General features: G+C 65.7%; 3 protein-coding genes across 4 annotated transcripts; all 3 read left to right on the top strand.

Moving 5' to 3' along the window:
* The first annotated feature begins 297 nt into the window (after positions 1 to 297).
* Positions 298 to 7,895, top strand: CHLRE_07g346150v5 (uncharacterized protein). The gene is made up of 5 exons (XM_043064461.1): positions 298 to 3,479; positions 3,710 to 3,778; positions 4,050 to 6,224; positions 6,594 to 6,710; positions 6,955 to 7,895. Exons 1-5 carry the CDS (start codon positions 600 to 602, stop codon positions 7,381 to 7,383), a joined length of 5,670 nt encoding a protein of 1,889 aa, XP_042923029.1. The 5' UTR covers positions 298 to 599; the 3' UTR covers positions 7,384 to 7,895.
* Positions 7,896 to 8,127: 232 nt separating this feature from the next.
* Positions 8,128 to 11,756, top strand: CHLRE_07g346100v5 (uncharacterized protein). The gene is made up of 8 exons (XM_043064460.1): positions 8,128 to 8,299; positions 8,414 to 8,549; positions 8,790 to 9,134; positions 9,302 to 9,397; positions 9,730 to 9,837; positions 10,117 to 10,311; positions 10,717 to 11,041; positions 11,225 to 11,756. Exons 2-8 carry the CDS (start codon positions 8,427 to 8,429, stop codon positions 11,440 to 11,442), a joined length of 1,410 nt encoding a protein of 469 aa, XP_042923028.1. The 5' UTR covers positions 8,128 to 8,299; positions 8,414 to 8,426; the 3' UTR covers positions 11,443 to 11,756.
* Positions 11,757 to 11,827: 71 nt separating this feature from the next.
* Positions 11,828 to 16,357, top strand: CHLRE_07g346050v5 (uncharacterized protein). Of its 2 annotated transcripts, none has more exons than XM_043064459.1 (8): positions 11,828 to 12,592; positions 12,815 to 13,083; positions 13,281 to 13,432; positions 13,689 to 13,822; positions 13,964 to 14,109; positions 14,409 to 14,670; positions 14,887 to 15,249; positions 15,479 to 16,357. In XM_043064459.1, exons 2-8 carry the CDS (start codon positions 13,022 to 13,024, stop codon positions 15,581 to 15,583), a joined length of 1,224 nt encoding a protein of 407 aa, XP_042923027.1. In that variant the 5' UTR covers positions 11,828 to 12,592; positions 12,815 to 13,021; the 3' UTR covers positions 15,584 to 16,357. The 2 variants fall into 2 exon arrangements, with proteins under 2 accessions (XP_042923027.1, XP_001692557.1); XM_001692505.2 differs by having other exon boundaries at positions 11,928 to 12,717.
* Positions 16,358 to 17,113: the final 756 nt, after the last annotated feature.

Below are 17,113 nucleotides of genomic sequence, written 5' to 3'. Positions count from 1 at the left end.
CGCTCTGGGGCACGTGGCTCTGCCCAGCCATGTCGCCATCGCGTTAATTGACACCTGAGGATCGAACGCGAAGGGACCGGACTGCCAGGTCACAAGGTAGCCAAGGTTAGAGTGGGTGCCGTGCATCATGCCGGGGGCTGGGGCCCATGCAGGTGGGCAAAGCGAGCTCGCCGGAATGCCGTCGCCTGTGCGGGGACGCGTGAAGTGGGGAGTGGGGGGTGGGGGGCGTGGCGAGTGCATGGACCAGCCGCAAGCCTTCAAAGCGGCATCGCGCAGTCTCTGCTTTATAGATACTTAAAACCTAGTCGCGTGTACGCGAGACTGGCCATTCGCATAGGACTTCAAACCTCGCAGCTTAGCGCGCGCACTTGGGCATGAGTCTCTAGCCGCCTGCAACCTGAGGGTGGAAACACCATAAGTAGTGGCTAGCGTCAGTATCAAACGCAACCTCTGTCAGGACTGCGCGCAGGCGAAGAACTCGGTATACTTCGCGCGGGCATCGGGGGCCCCCGGAGCCTGGGGCCCCGTCTGGGGCACCGCGCCTGAGCACGTCGGACCATATCTTTGTGACTACGAGGTCTCTGCCAAGCAGTATTAACATGGAAACTGGAGCTGCAGCCGCCTGCGCTCCCGGCGAGCAGAGAGAACTCCGAGATGGCCCCCCTGTTGCCGATGGCCCTGCGGGGCAGCCCGGGCTCAGCGCGCCCGCTCTTGGCAGCCATGCGAGCGATGACCTCGACATGAGCCCAGTACCAAGCATCGGCCATGCTGCGACTGATGCAGCGGGCGCGTCGCAACGGGCGGCCCTGGCCTCCCCCAGCCTGGCCGGCTGGCCCCCTCGCTCGGTGGACGCAGAGCTCGCGCCAGGCTCGGACTCCTCGGCAGCGACCGGGCAAGGCCCCCAATCCGCCGGTCCCCGGCCCGAACCGCCCAGCTCTAAGCATGCTGCTGCTTCTGTCGCTGCTTCTGTCACGGCTGCTCGTGCGGCTGCTGGCGACGCTGCTGGTGCGCCTGCAGGCGAGGGCGTTTCGGGGCACGCCAACGAGCCCGGGATGAGCAGGGCTGCAAACGATCCACGGGCTGCAGCTGCAGTCGCCGTGGGGTTGGAGAGGTACCCGGGTACGGCAGCGGCGGTCTGCGCCGCGGCCGTGGCAGGGGCACCGATAGCTGCGAGCACAGATCGGTTGCAGGAGGCGCCCCTCGGCGTTGGCGGGAGAGCGGCTGCGGCTGCGCCTGCGGCTGCAGCAGCTGCTGGTGGAGGGCGGCTGGGACAGCCGCCGCACACGTCTACCGCGGAGCTGGGCGCAGCAGCGGCGGACGGTTCTTACGCGGCTGCAGTGGCAACAGCAGCAGCAGCAGCAGCAGCAGCAGCAGCAGCAGCAGCAGCAGCAGGGCCAGCGGTAGCTGCGGCATCCGAGGGCGGGCCAGCAGGAGTGTTTGCGAAGCCAGCAGCAGCAACGGCCACATGCGGGCTCGCCGTCCAGGACGACGCGGATATGCAGGACGCGCCCACAGCCGCAGCTGATTCGGCGGCAGCTGCAGTGACGGCTGGCGTGCCGGCGTCGGCACCTGCACCTGCACCTGCACTTGCGGCCCCATCTCGCGCCCAGGCGGACACCACAGCGGACGCCGCGGCCGGCCCCGCTGCCACTGCCGCCGCAACCGCCGACACAGCCGACGGCGAGGCCGACGGCGGCGAGGGGCGGCCGAGCAAGCGGCGGCGCCGGCACGGCTCCACTACTAACGCCCTCATTAAGGAACTAAAGGGCCTGCTGGACTCCAGCTTGCTCGACAAGCCGACGGCACGGCCGCGAGCGCTGCCGCGCGCCACCTCCCTGGGCAGCCCCGGCGGCGGCCTGCCGCCAGCCGTGGCGGCGTGGGCAAGTGGCGCGGCTGACGCGGGATCGGCAGAGGCGGCGAGCCCGGAGGCTGCGGCAGCGAAGGCCGGAAGCAAGAGGAAGGCGGCGGCGGCCCCCGGCGGCGGCGGCTCGCCAGAGCCGCTTGACAGCGAGGCGGCGGCGGTTCTGGCGGCGGCGGTGGCGGCGACGGGCGTGGCGGGCGACGGCGGCGGCGGTGCCAAGCGGCAGACGCGCAGCAGTTCCGCCACGGCCCGTAGATCGGCCAGCGCTGACATGGCGGTGGCGGCGGCGGCGGCGAAAGGAGCCAAAGCGGCGGCGGCGGGCAGCGCCGGGGCTGGTAAGGCGGCGGTGGCGGCGCCGCGGGACCGTGGAAAGGACGCCAGCAGCGGCAAGACCGGCAAGGCTGGCGCCGCCAACGCCACTGCCGCGGCGGCGGCGGCAGCAGCAGGTGCCAGCAAGGGCCACAAAGCCAGCAAGCCGGCGGCGCGTGGCGCCGAGCCCGCAGCAGCCGCGGCGGCGGCCGCCGGAGCTGGCGGCACCGGATTTGCCGGCGGCGTCCCTGGCATCACGCCCGCGGCCGCGGCGGCGGCGGCGGCGGCCGCCGCCGCCGGTCGCATCAGCCTTGCCGGCCTGGGCTGCGGCTTGCCTGACTACTCCTACTACCCGTTGCGAGGCAGCAACATCATGTCGTTCTACCCGGGATCGATCGTGGTGGCTCATGTGGGTCGGCTGCCGCCGCTGCAGGGGTCCGGCCTGACGTCCGTCGTGCCGGGCGTGGCGGTGGTGCCGCCGGCACCGCTCCGCCGCCAGGTCGCCGCCGTGCCGCCGCCGGCGGCGCCGCCGCCGCGCACTGCGCCGATCTACTTCCCGGGCCGGCGGCATGGCGGCAGCGGCGGCGGCAGCGGCACCGGCCGCGCTGGCGGCGGCGACGCAAGCGGGTGTGGCAAGGCGGTGGGGATGGGGATGGCGACGCGGCTTGCATTCGAGCCGTCGGCGCAGCCTGCTGAGGCCACGACTGCAGAGGTGGTGAAGGCCGCGAGTGAGGGTGCGGCGGAAGCGCATGATGGCGGCAGCAATGGCGGCAGCGGCCTCGTGTTTGGCTACATCCAACCGCCGCCGCTGGCCGCTGCCGCTGCAGGCGCCGCCATCGCACTAGCAGCCGAGAGCTCACAACCGGGTGACACTGACGGCGACCATGACCATTTTGTGTACGACGGCGATGACAGCGATGATGATGGCGGCGGCATCTTTGCGTCTGATGGTGGCGGCGGCGGTGGCGGCGGCTACTGCCGGCGGCTATTGTACGGCCTCGCAAAAGGCGGCGGCTGTGGCAGAGAAGGCGGCGGGAAGGAGGCGGCGGGAGGTGGCGGCAGGGAAGGCGGCGGCAAGGAGGCCGGCGGCAAGGGCGGTGCTGGTAAGGACGCTGCCCGGGGCTCCAGGGACGGCGGCAAAGGCGGCGGCGGCAGCAAGGGGGCGGCGGCGGCGGGCAAGGAGGAGGGTAGAGGAGCGGCCAAAGCGGGCAGCAGCAAGCCTAAGGCGGCAGGCGAGGCGGCGGCGGACGCGGCCGCAGCGGGCGACAGCATCCGCGGCGCGGCGCTGAGCACTGTGGGCTGCTCGCAGGTGGGTGGAGGAGTGGATGCCATCCTCAGCATGCGGTATTGTGGCAGCCCTGGAGGGCCCCTGGGGGACCCCTGGGGGGACCCAAGCATACCGTGTCACCCATCCACACGTACGCCTCAAGTGCCCACCCCTTTCGTGACTACCTGTTGGACGGTAGCGCTTGATACTTGTGCTCTTATGACTCCGTTCGTCACAACACGGCTACCCTACACAAACACAAACACACACAGGTGGTGCCCTCCTGCGCCTTCTCACGCAAGCTGGGGGCGCCGCGGCTGTACTGGGGCCCGCTGTTCCAGGTGGGTGCGGCGAGGGCGTGTGCGGCTGGACTTGCAGTACGCGACAAGGGATTGACTGCCTTGGCTACTGCATGCATTTCCGTCCCCCATACCTGCAACTTCTACAACTTCGCTTCTTCTTCCTAATCATGAATGTAAACCCCACCGATGCGCGCACCCCTACGCCTGCTGTCTACCTCAACACACTTTTCTGTACCATCTTTTGTTCTGGGTTGGCAATGCTCTACTTCAGCATTAAATACCCACCCTACACACACGCCCAAACGCGCAGTGCCCCAACCCGCCCGCGCCGGCACCCGGTGAGCTGGCGGCGCGGCGTGCGGCCGGCCCATCCGCCGCCGAGCTTGCTCGCATGGGCGTGTGCGTGCACGAGGCCCAACCGCTGGACGAGGCGGCGGCGGCGGTGGCGGCGGCGGCGGCGGACGCCACCGCCGCCAGTGTACGGCAGGCGCATGCAGATCTGTGGGAGCGGCACTGGAGCAAGCCGCCGCCGCCGCCGCCCTCGGCGGCGGCTGGAGCGGCGGCGGCAGCGGCGGCGGGTGGACAGAAGGGCGAGGGCGGCGGTGGCGGCGGTAGCGGCGGCGGCCGCGGGAGCAGCAGGCCTGCTGGTGCGGCGCGGCCGCCGGCCGCCAGCGGCTCCTTGAGGACCACGAGGGCGCGCAGCGCAGCACGTGACGCCGGTGGCGGCGGCGGCGGCGGCGGCGGCGGCGGCGGCGGCGGGGCTGGCGCGGGCGGCGAGCGTGAGGGCAGCGGTGGTGGCTGTGGCGGCGGCGGCAGCAAGTCGGTCAGCCCTGGCGGCAGCGGCAGTGCATCTCCTGTCGCCGCGCGGGCCGACGCTGACGCCGAGGATTGTGCTAATGTCGACGTTGATGTAAAAGTTAGTGCCGACAGCAACGGCGGCGCAACAGCAGCAGCTGTAGCAGTAGCTAAGGCGGCGGGGGCTGGCGAGGTTAAGGCTGCTGCCACCAAAGCTGCCGCTGAAGCCGCCATGGACTCGGCAGCAGCGCCGGAGCCGGAGGTCAAGCTTGAGGCGTCAGGGCCGAAGCCAAAGCCGGAGCCGCAACCAAAGCCAGAGCCGCAACCAAGGCCTGAGCCGCAATCAAAATCGGAGCCGGAGCCTCAACTCATGGAGGTGGATGCGGGCGCGGTTGTAGAAGCTGCTGAGCGGCAGGAGACAGAGGTGGCTGTGGAGGTCAAGGAGGAGGCGGAGGGCAAGGCGTTGTCGGCAGCGGCAGCAGTCGTGCAGGCGGCGGAGGCACCGGGCGCGGCGGAGGCAGCTGCACAGGAGGTGGAGGTGGAGGCGGAGGCAGCTGCTGAGCCTGTTGACGCACAGCCTGCGCCTCAGCCGATGGAAACAGACGCAACTGCTCCTGAAAATGCCGGTGCCGACGCCGACGCCGGCGCAGCCGCGACCGCCACTGCTGCCGCTGCCGCGACCGCCACCGCGGTTGCGGCCGATGCTGATGTGCGCATGGAGGATGCTGCTGAGGAGGGCGGCGCGGCAGCGGCATGTGACGCTGAGGCCACCACCGCCGCTGCCTTGGTCGGGGCGGCGGAGGCAAAGGTGCCGCCGGAGGCGCCAGAGGATGCGCCGGAAGCTAAGGCGGCAGCGGCGGAGGCTAAGCGGGAGGAGGGGGCGGAGCCGGCAGCGCGGGCTGCGGCTGCTGGTGATGCGGAGCCGGCCGCGGGGGCTGCGGCTGCTGGTGATGCGGCGCCGCAGCCGGAGGGTCAGGAGCAGGCAGCGGGGCGGCAGGCGGAGCAGAGCGCGGCGGCGGACACGGGCGCGGGGGAGGAGAGCCGAGCTGCGGACGCGGAAGAGGAGGCAGAGCTTACGCTTGCGGAGGAGGCGGCGGCGGAAGCTGCTGCAGCTCTGAGCAAACCAGAGCCGGCGCCGGAGCGGCCGCAGCGGCCACAGCGGCTGCGGCGGCCACGGCAAGAGCCAGGGACGGCCGGCGGCAGCGGCGGCGGCTCCCGGCCAAAGGAGCGCACGCCCGCGGCTGGCAGGGAATCGCGCCAGGAATCCGGTTCGGATCCAGGATCAAAGTCCGAATCCGAGTCCGGATCTGGGTCCGGATCGGAGGAGGAAGATGAGGTGGAGCTGCGTTCTTCGGAGCGGCGGCGCTCGCGGAGGCTGGAGAAGGACAGCATTGCCGCACTGGCCCTGGCGGCGCTGGAGGCGGAGGCGGCGGAGGCGCGGCGGAGGCTGGCGGACGCAGCGGAGGACGCCGCTGACGCCGCAAGCAAGCTGTTCCCATGGGACCTGGACATTGCAGTCGAGACGCGTACGCAGCTGGCGGCGATTGCGGCGGCGGCGGCGGCTGGTGGTGAAGGAGATGGAGGCGGAAGTGGAGATGGAGGTGGCGGCGGCGGCGTGATGGCGGCGCGGCAGGCGGCAGTGTGGCGGACGCTGGGAGTGCTGGACGCCCGACTGGGCGACATGACTGCGGTGAGGGTGTGGGGCTCAATGCGTGATTAATGTAAGACGAGATGATGTTACTTGCAGGATGTTGCAGCAGATCAGTCTTGGGGGTGGGGCGGGGTGGGTGGATAATTAAGGAAGTGGTAGACGGTAGACCGTCTTGGGCAGCTTGTACCTGTCCCGACTAAGCCACGTGGGGGCGGTGGGGGCAGAGGTGGGAGGCAGGGCTCCAGGCGTGCAGCCCAGTGTTCAGGAGCCACGCTGCTTGAGCGACTCCTGTGTCCGGCACTCCCCAACCAGTCCTCCTTCACACGGGGCGCCGGGCGAGCGGTGTGTTTGGCCTCTCCACACCTGGGCCTGAACACGTGCGTGCTGGCGTGCGTCGCGTGCGTGCAGGTGCTGGGTGTGGACGCCATGGGCTGCCGCGTGCGGCGCTGCTGGGGCGGCGAGGCGGAGGCGGCGTTCGCGGCGCGCATGCAGCAGCGCGACCGCAACCTGGACCAGCTGCTGAGAGTGAGCGGGTGTGCGGGTTTGTGTGCGTGTGTGTGTGTGTGTGTGTTCATGTGTGTGTGTGTAGAGTGTGTAGATGTGTGTATGTATAGATTGTGACATTGTGTACGTGTGCGTGTGCGTGACTGTTGCGCAACAGATAAGGGACACGGCCCGCCCGAAACGCCAGCGACTTGTCAGCACCTGTGGCAGCCATAGCCGTCGCACCGTTCACCGCCGTGTTTTGCCGTACTGCCGTACACCGCAGGATTCAAACGGCGGCGCGCTGCAGTACGGCCGCGGCGAGATCGTGTCGTACTACTACAACGTGTGGAAGACACGTGCCACTGCGGAGGCCGACCGTTGGCACGAGGACCGCATTGCGGCCGCCAACCGCTCCCGGTCGCCCTCGCCCGCGCCGCCGCCCAACGGCAAAAACGGTGGCGGCAGTGGGGAAAGCGGCAAGAATGGCAGCAGCGGCAAGGGCACCGGAAAGGAGGGGGGTAAAAGGAGTAGTGCGCCGACGCCGGCGCCGCAGGGCGGTGGTAAGGAGGGCGGCGCCGGCGGCAGTGCCGGAAAGGAGGGCGGCAAGTCGAAGGCGAAGGAGGCTGGGCGCAAGGATAAGGAGAAGGAGAAAGAAAAGGAGAAGAAGGTTGCAGGCAAGGAGGGAGGCAGCAAGGACCGGAAGAAGCGGTGAGGTGGGAGAGGTGAGTGCTTCGCATATGGCGACGATGGCGGCTGTGTTCGCGGAGGTGGTGCATTGTGAGGAGTCAGTGCAGGCAGGTGTAGGTATCAAGCCAGGTTTTTTACAGGCATTTCGACGGAAGGAAAATTCAGGCGGAGCGAGAAGTGCCGATCTGGCCAGGCAAGCGGTTTTGTATGCATGCGCGCGCAAAAGGGGATCAGACATTCAGAGTGGTGGCACCAAAGTGTGGGGTTGCTAGGGTTTGTGCTCAGTGCAGGTGTGCGGGCGTAGGAGGTGTTGTAGAGTAGACTCGCAGTCTGCACTCTGCAGGCAGGCAATGGCGGGGAGCGAAGGCAGGTGTGCGTTAGGACCGGGGCACAGCGGTGCGATGGGTATTGCGAGCTTGCAGCAGAGCAGGTGTGGGCGCGCGCGAGTGCAGCGAGTGATGTGTAGAATGAGTCCGCAACCCTGCGGGGGTGGGCTGTAGACAGGGCTGTAGAGCCTGGTTGTAAACGGCGCAGGGAATCAGGGATGGTGGACCTGTGCATGTGTCTCTGCGGGCACCTTTCATAGCCCCGATACGTCAGGCTGCCACATGCGCGCCCTGGCAAGATGCACCAATGATCAGCGGGGGCGACGGGCTAAAGCCGGCAAGCTGCCAGCGTGGCGCGGGGCCCCCGGGATCCAGGGTCCGCTGGGCCCTGGACTCTGAATCCTTCCACTTCCAGCGCGCCGCTCCCAGCACAGAATTTATGTCTACATGCACATAAATGCTTATTAGGACACCTGCAGTAGCTTGGCAACGCCGACTTTGTCAAACGACATTCCATTTGCGGAGTGCGCTCTGAAAGCGCCCGCCGTTTCCCTATTCAAACATGTATATTGCGTATGCAGAGTCCAGAGCAAGCCTAATAGCGGAATGGACGCAGTAAGTCAACTAAGAGTCAGCACCTTCGCATAGGCCGCGCGGCACCATCCCGAGATGTCGCTAATTCACACGGTCCTTGCCCCTGCTCTCGCCATGCTCCCAACGGCAATCCAGGCAGCAGCTGGATATGGCACGGCAGGTGGTCGTGGTCGATGACGTTCCGTGGCGCCTGCAGCAACAGCAAGCAGGCCCGGAACTTCCGGAAGCGGGAGGGCTGGGCGGCGAGGGTGGCGCCACAGGGCGCCTTCCGGTGAGGCCATCCGCTGCACGGTAGCGCGGAGGCCCCAGAGACCTGTTCAAGGGCTAGACAGCTCGAGAGATATAAACTGCTGTCACGCCACTCGCACACAACCCCAACTTGAATCAGTGACTGAAGTGCCCGCCTCCGAACCCATCTTCCGCTCTCCGCAACGCTGCCATTAGCATTTTTCGTTTGCGGGGGTGCGTGCGCCTGCCCACCCACACTCGACTGTTGCCCCCATCCACACAGTTGCTGCAGCGAGTGGGTGGACTCGACATCTCCTTTGTGGAGGTTGAGCCCAGCAACAGCAGCAGTGGAAGCCCAGCCCAGCAGGCGCAGCGGCAGCCTGAAGGGACACACGAGCAGCGCCAGGGCCAACGACAGCAGTCGCTGGCTGCGTGCCCGGTAGACGGGCAGGGGGGCGACCACCAGGGGCAGGGGTCAGCCTTGCAGCAGGCTAGCAGCGGCAGCGGCACGGCGGGTGCCCGGGAGAACGAGGGCGCGGCAGGCGGTGAGGACGAAGACGGGGTCGAGGACGGCGGCCCCACCTCTCACGGCCCTGGGGTGGCGGCGCTGGTGGTTTGTAGCTACCCGGTGAGCTCCCAATGCGCAGCAGCAGCGGATATGGAGCGGCTGCCGGCTGGGCTGTTGGACAAACCGTGCGACAGGATTACGGACTGTCCAGCGGGAGGGCGTGTGTGTGTTTCCCCGCTCAAAACTCCCGCGCATACACACACACATACACACCCACACACCCACAGGACATGGCGGTGCTGTATGAGGACTACCAGCCCGTGGACCTGGCCATCCCCTACCTGCCCGGGTTCCTGGGCTTCCGCGAGGCAGCCGCCTACAAGGTGAGGGGCGCGGGGCGGGGCGAGGCGGGGCGTTATGAATACCATACCAAGGGGCTGGTCCGCGCCGCGGGGCCACGGGGCCCGGGTGGTCGTGACGCGGGGATACCTGTGATGGCGTTGGTGGGTGGTTGCGCAAGGGCTTCGCGGCTGGGGACGCAGTGGTGGTGGCTTTGCGTGGGGGCCGGAACTCGCAGCCCTGCCATCACACGCTCGCTCCTTCAGCACCTACCTGCATCGCCGCTCCATGCGCTCTTTTGCGCCCCCGCCTCGCAACTGGCCGTGTCCCGCGACGTGGATGGCTCGGCTGCGGCTGTTGTTGTGTTGACACCCAGGTGCTTCTGGAGCGGGTGCGGGCTCGTGCGCTGCAGCTGGAGCCGCAGGTGTTGCTGGTGGATGGCTGCGGCGTGTTGCACCCGCGCGCGTGCGGCAGCGCCTGCCAGGTGCGTGTGGTAAAGAGCACACGGAAAACAAGGACTGTGTTTTAAAGCGCAAGGAAAACGTAGCGCAAAGACAGTGTGTGTGCGTGTTTACGTGTGTGCATAGTTGTGTGAATAGGAAAGCACCCGGAGGAAGGGGTCGACTCTTCAAGAGCTTTCGAGTATGCGACAGCATATGCGATTGTGCGCACATGTGCCTGCATGTAAGCATGGCTATCCGTACGCCCATGCCTACCGCATGCATGTGACTATGCCTATGCGTACACCTATGCCTTCCCGCAGGTGGGTGTGGTGTGCGGCTACCCGGCAGTGGGTGTGGCCAAGAACCTGCTGGTGGTGGATGGCCTCGACCGCTGGGAGGTGCGGAGGCAGCTGGAGGCGCGACGGCAGGCGCAGCAGCAGGAGCAGGCGCAGGCGAAGCAGGGACAGGCGCAGGACGGGCAGGAGCAGGCGCGGGGGCAGGAGGCGGACTTGCAGGTGAGTGGCTGGTTGGGGGCATGGTGGTGCCGGCGTGACGGGGAAGGGCAAGTCGGCGGCAGGGCTGCAGTCAGGTCAGGTGAAGTCAAGTTGAGCGGTGGGGAACGAGGGCGCAAATACCCAAACTTTGGTGCGGCGTCCTTATGCCCGCGTCCCTGCTGCGGTCAACCCCCCGGGAACTCGGTGCATTTCGGGGATGGGGACTATTGTCGCGTGCCACTCCCTTGTCAAGCATATGCCACGCTCTCCTCCTCGCTCTCTTGCATTTGGCTCGATTTAGTTTGGGCTGGTATTCACAAACTTCTCCCTTGAAGTTGAGACCCACGACCCACCAGGGGTGATGCCCACACGTACATTATCTCCCCCACAACAAACGCGCCCACCCGCCGCGCCCCTATCGGATAGGCGGCAGCTGCAGAGGCCCAGCGTCGAGGCCAGGGACCTGTGCCCGGTGCGTCGGATGCAGCAGCAGCAGCAGCAGCAGCAGCAACAACAACAACAGCTACGGACCATCCACCAGCTGCGGGCAAGGCAGGCGCCTCCACAGCCGCGCAAACAACAACAGCCGGGGCGAAAGCGCACCGGAAACCTGCAGCCGCGGTTGAAGGGGCGGCTGCGGCGGCGGTGGCGCCTCAGGATGTGCAGGTGCCGCTGCGCGGCGTCAGCGGGGCGGTGCACGGAGCAGCGTTGTGTCCGGGCGCCTCGCGAAGGCCGCTGTTCGTCAGCGTGGGTAAGTTGGGTTTGTCTGAGGTTGGGTCGGGTTGGGGGCGGGTTGGGGAGGGCGGGCGGAGTCTTGCGGAGCTCCGGTATGCCGCTTCAAGCGACCCCGGCGGACTGCTTGCAAGCTTGCTTCTGTGTCGGTGACTACCATGACTGACTGCCTTGATTATGTGTCTGATGCCCTCCGCCACAGGCCACCGGCTGAGCCTGGCCAGTGCGGTGGAGCTGGTGGCACGCTGCTGCCTGCACCGCATACCCGAGCCCATCCGCCAGGCTGACCTGCGCTCCCGCCAGTGGCTGCGCACCCACCTGCCGCCGGGTGCTGCTACTGCCGCCGCCGCTGATGCTTCTGCTGCTACTGCCGCCGGTGCTGGCTTTTTAACGAGTGGCGCGTCGCCGTTGGTAGGGTAGGCTGTGTTGTAATGTCTCAAGATTCTTAGCGTGCGTGTGCCCCGCCGTTCAGTCGTGGTCCGCTGCTGTTTTGAAAGTCTGCAAGGCGATCAGCGCTGTAATGTGATATACTCAGGGTTGTGTGGCGGTCGCCAGTGGGGCTAACGGCCCCAAGGGATAAGGACCTTGGCGACTCCCTTGAAGTCGAGAGGGAGTGGCCGTATTGTGTGCGTAGAGTGCGGGACTGCTGGCGGCGTCGTCGCGCGACAGAACTGGGAGCACGCAGGGACCTGGGCAGATGCCGGCAGCGGCTTCTTTTGTAAAAGCAAGCCAGGCGAGCACTGCTGGAGTGCTGGGGTGCAACATCACTGTCTATGGGCAGGACCTTCCAGATTAGAGACGGGTGATCAGCTGAGGTAGACAAGGGACAGAACCCCGGGCAGCGCGCGTGTGGATGTCCAGTCGATACCTCTGAGACCCGCACTCACCCACCCTGTGCGACCCTGCAAACGCGTGGTGAGCTGCACAGCGCCCCGAAGGCGCGACCGAGCGAGGCTCTTTGGGAAAACTGGGGCGGGGCCCTGACACATCGGAACGCCCCCCACATGCCGCATGTCCTGTATCCTTGCCGACGACTCGTCGACACCTGGGTCACCTAAGCCTACTCCACGGTATAGGCTAACAATTTCGTGCACGCTGGGCGCAAAGATCCAAGGGCTCTTGACAACGAATCGAGGGGATTCGTCGTAAGCTTGCATAGCAAAACGCTGGTCCTAGGTAATTCCGCGGAAGAAGCGCACGGCGCTGGCTTCATGAAATGCTTCTTTGAAGCTGTCCTCTTGCACGCGAACGCGTTGCGTAAGCAGCGACGGAAAAGTGCAAGCGTAGGAAAGGGCTTGACAGCACGAAGGCCCGGCGTTTGATTTTGTGGTGCTTGCATTGGGCTTCACCGGTTCAGCTAAACAGCTTGGCTATGCGGTCCTTGCGGCCGCGCGCACGAGCGCACTCCGGTGCGTCGTCGCCAGAGAGCCACAGTAGCAGTAAACTGGGCTGACATCATTACATTGTAGTGTGGGGGCTGAACATGGTGCGGGAAAACGTAAGGGGGCGCTTTTTAGGACGAGACTCAAGCTAATTTTGCGTCTTTGCTTGCGCGCTCCATTCTTTGCGGGTATGTAGGTGTAAAACGGTGTCTGGTTGCTGATTGGCTTTGCGGCTGTACACGACGAGCCTCGGGCAGCCGGATCTAGGCGAGGGGCGTCCTGGTACCGGCGCGAGGGGCCGGCGTGGCGTCAGGTACAGGCGCGGCGTCCCCCCGCGATGCATCTCGCTCAATCTTGGCTCCTGCATCTCGGTGAGGCTTGCGCACTACAAATACTCCCCGCGCTTGCAGGCCAACCATACCAGTTGCTCTTCTCAGTGACCAGTCGGCGTGAAGTTTCGGTCGGTCTTCTCCTTCCGGAGCGGCCTTCTTCCTTGTTTTCGACCTGCAAGCCCCTGATCCAAGGGTGCCGCTAGAGCGTTAGCAACCAAGTTAATCTGCAAGCCGTAGTCTCATCACCGACCTCGTTGTCGTCTCGTCTTCTCGAAAAGAGCAATCATGCAGACCACCCTGAAGCAGCAGCGCGCTTCCGGCCGCGTCTCGGCCCGCCAGCCTTTCCGGTGAGCAATTGGGCCCCCGAAGACACTTCCGCAGCCTTGTGCTTGGCGTGTTTGCATGCGGTCGCGACCAATCGGACTCCGTGCGGCCGACCGAGTTGTTCTTCTTAGCGGCCAAGCCTTCCCTTCTTGATCTTGCCCGGTACTCTTGACGCTGGTACTAATACCAACGAATTTCGCCTGCGTTGATCTGCGCGCAGCTCGGCAGCCGTGGCGCGCCCTCGCCGCAGCACCGTGCGCGTGCAGGCGAGCGCTGCCCCCCTGAATGATGGCCTGGGCTTCGAGACCATGCGCGATGGCATCAAGGTGGCTGCCAAGGAGACCCTGCTGACCCCCCGCTTCTACACCACCGGTGAGCGCCCCAAAGCCCCTCCGGTCGTGCAACACCCCTGTACCGCCCCGGCAGCCACGCGCCTGCAAGCCCACTCCGCCTTCCGCTCTGGTCTACGTACGCATTAGTTCCGCAACACTCGTCAATCCCTGGCTCTGGCCGAACCCCACCTCACCCTTGCCCATGCCCATCCCGTCTGCCTTCCTCCATCGCCCCTGCCGTGCCGTTTCTCACATCCCCCTTACCGCCCCGTTACAATTCCCTCCCTCCCCTACAGACTTCGACGAGATGGAGCAGCTGTTCAGCAAGGAGATTAACCCCAACCTGGACATGGAGGAGCTGAACGCCTGCCTGAACGAGTTCCGCAACGACTACAACAAGGTGCACTTTGTGCGCAACGAGACCTTCAAGGTGAGGAGTGGGGGCGCAAGGCGAAGGAGAGGCAGGGGCGAGGCGAGGCGACGCTGCTGTGAAGTACCGAAAATGAGCCCGGTGCTGCCTACGCATCACTCATTTGCTCTCTTGCCCTCCTCTGCCGACGCCTGTTCCCAGGCCGCCGCCGACAAGGTGACTGGCGAGACCCGCCGCATCTTCATTGAGTTCCTGGAGCGCTCTTGCACCGCCGAGTTCAGCGGCTTCCTGCTGTACAAGGAGCTGGCGCGCCGCATGAAGGCCTCCAGCCCCGAGGTGGCCGAGATGTGAGTGATTGCGGCGTGCGAGCGCGCGGCTGGCCGGCTGTGCGGATGCGATCAATGCCGTTTGTACGAGGGTGGGATTTTTGCGGGTTGGCGGGGCGGGGCGGGGATGCCTGGCTGGATGGTGTGGGACGGCGGCAGCCGGGGACTGTGTAGATGCATGGAAACGCAGACGGCGCCGAATGAGGCAGGCGATCTGGGTCGGTCGGCAACGGCGTCCCTGCGCCTTTGCCCACCTCACCCCAACCCAGCCTCACCCTCCACCGCCTCAACCCTCACTCCCCGGCAACGCACCAACACAGGTTCCTGCTCATGTCTCGCGATGAGGCCCGCCACGCCGGCTTCCTGAACAAGGCCCTGTCGGACTTCAACCTGGCCCTGGACCTGGGCTTCCTGACCAAGAACCGCACCTACACCTACTTCAAGCCCAAGTTCATCATCTACGCCACCTTCCTGTCGGAGAAGATTGGCTACTGGCGCTACATCACCATCTACCGCCACCTGCAGCGCAACCCCGACAACCAGTTCTACCCGCTGTTCGAGTACTTTGAGAACTGGTGCCAGGTGAGGGCGACTGAGGGGAGGGGAGAAGCGTGGGGGAGGGGAGGGAGGGGAGGGCGGCTGGCGCCTGGGTGTTAGCCGGGGCCGGCGATGGGGTGAGGGACGGGTAGGGATGGGTGTCGTCGATGCCCTGCCTGCTTTGTTGCACACATCGCCTGCCTCGTCCCCACGACTGCTCCTGATGCCTTCCCGCCTCACCCCGCCTGCCTCCCCACACAGGACGAGAACCGCCACGGCGACTTCCTGGCCGCCTGCCTGAAGGCCAAGCCCGAGCTGCTCAACACCTTTGAGGCCAAGCTCTGGTCCAAGTTCTTCTGCCTGTCGGTCTACATCACCATGTACCTGAACGACCACCAGCGCACCAAGTTCTACGAGTCCCTGGGCCTCAACACGCGCCAGTTCAACCAGCACGTGATCATCGAGACCAACCGCGCCACCGAGCGCCTGTTCCCCGTGGTGCCCGACGTGGAGGACCCGCGCTTCTTTGAGATCCTGAACAAGATGGTGGACGTCAACGCCAAGCTGGTGGAGCTGTCGGCATCCAGCTCGCCGCTGGCGGGCCTGCAGAAGCTGCCGCTGCTGGTGAGTGGGTAATTAATAGGGAGCGGGCATGGGGCTGTGGTGGGGATGCGCGTCACGATGGGATGGGGTCTGGACGCATGGGGTTGCGGGGTGTGTGCGGCCGGTCTGCTGCGGCGCAACCGCCGCAAGGCACCTTGGGCAATGAAGTGCTGCTTTGCTGATGACGCCCCGCTCCTGCTCGCCTTGCTGACCCTCTAACCCCTATCCATTTCTGCTATTGCCGCTGCAGGAGCGCATGGCCTCGTACTGCCTGCAGCTGCTGTTCTTCAAGGAGAAGGACGTGGGCTCCGTGGACATTGCCGGCTCCGGCGCCTCTCGCAACCTGGCCTACTAAGCGGCGAATGCTGCTTGCCAGGGCTTAGTGCGGGCCGCGGATGCTGACTTGTTTTTTTGACAACATCTGGGCACTTGGTGGGCACTGGCTGCGGCGGACGCGTCCGGCGGGTAGCCCTCTTGGACTTTGGGACCTGACAGGCCATAGGCTACGTAGGTAGGCTGACTGCGTTGACAAATGCAACGGAGAATTTAGGCTGAAAGAGGATCTATTTTGGGGGGGCAGTAGTTGCCCTCCGAGTGGCGGGCCCCTTCAGAGTTACGGCTGGCTGCGCATGTCTGGTGTGCATGCGTGTAACGTGCATGGGAGGCCGGGGTAGGGCAATTTTGCTGTGCGCTCCTTGGCTAAATCCCGCGAGTAAGGGACACTGATAGGGCTAGAATTACTGTGTTGTATTCTTTTTATACCGCGGGCGGCCGGCAAGGGCTGCGCATAAATGACTCTAGTGGACCGTGTGCTGTTGGTTTGGTCTGCTGACTCTTGCAGAGATATGACAAAGAAGCGGTGTGCGATAAGCGCCGATGCGCGCGCAAGTACAGGCCGGAGAGGACACGCAGGTGTGCTTATCTATTGTGACATATGCTTACGCAAGCTCTGGTGCTTGCGGCTGCCCTTCCGCACTAGGCCAGGTGGCCGCCTGTAGAATGCGGCGGGCGGTGAAAGCGGAGGCATGGATACGGTTCCTGACTGTACGTCAGAAGGGCAGAGCGCTTGGGCTCATACATTGTACTGTGGGCCGCTGCTCAAAAGCGGCACCTGTAATGAGCCCTGCCATAACTTCTCTTTGCCTTGTGGTCCTGCGCGCATTCCATGGCCGCCTCCCATTGGGGTCCCTACCCTGTCATCTCATCGTGCCGGGCGCTGTTGGGCAGTTGAGGACTTCCGCCTGCCTGTCCGCGCTCCCCCTCAGCCAAGAGGTGCCTTTCCCTGGGCCTTTCCCCGTTAGCCCACCGCTGCTAGCTGTTGCACCGGGCGCAACCGCGCAAGGCGTCCACGCTGCCATCAGCCAAAGCAGGTGTTGGCCGCCGTAGCATCACTGTGGAAAGCAACTGATGGTTTCCGCTCGAGCGCAGCGAGTTGTCGGAAACCAAGGTTTCCTGCGCTCGGAGTGTGCACAGTTGTGGGCCCCGAAGGGGCGTGGCGTGTGTGTGTTTGTTGTTTGGGGCCCATGCGCGGCATGGGCGGTGGGCCCGGTTAAGTAGCAGAGCGCTGTGTCGCGCTCGCTACTTTGCGAGTTTCGTTCTGTCAGTACTGACGCCGTCGTCCCTGGCTACGCTCTATCTTTGCGTGGCTACACGGCGGTTCGGGCTCGCCCTCCTTGCGGCGGTTCGGGCTCGCCCTCCCAACCCCGCACGAAGACCGCAGTTCTCTGCTTGCAGGTACCCTCTCCGGCGGCGGAGCCGCCCTCACAAATTGTAACACGACGCAATGCATGGAAACACGCCAAGCGCTTATAACCTTGACGGCTTGCCCTGCGCTTGTGGGGCCAAGCGTGGGGCACCGTCAGTGCCACGCCGGAACTGTAGCGCT

Source organism: Chlamydomonas reinhardtii, chromosome 7, assembly GCF_000002595.2.
Source record: "Chlamydomonas reinhardtii strain CC-503 cw92 mt+ chromosome 7, whole genome shotgun sequence".
NCBI classification, from domain to species: Eukaryota; Viridiplantae; Chlorophyta; class Chlorophyceae; order Chlamydomonadales; family Chlamydomonadaceae; genus Chlamydomonas; species Chlamydomonas reinhardtii.
Note: the sequence above shows the minus strand (reverse complement) of the source record. Positions and strands in the feature narration are given on the sequence as shown.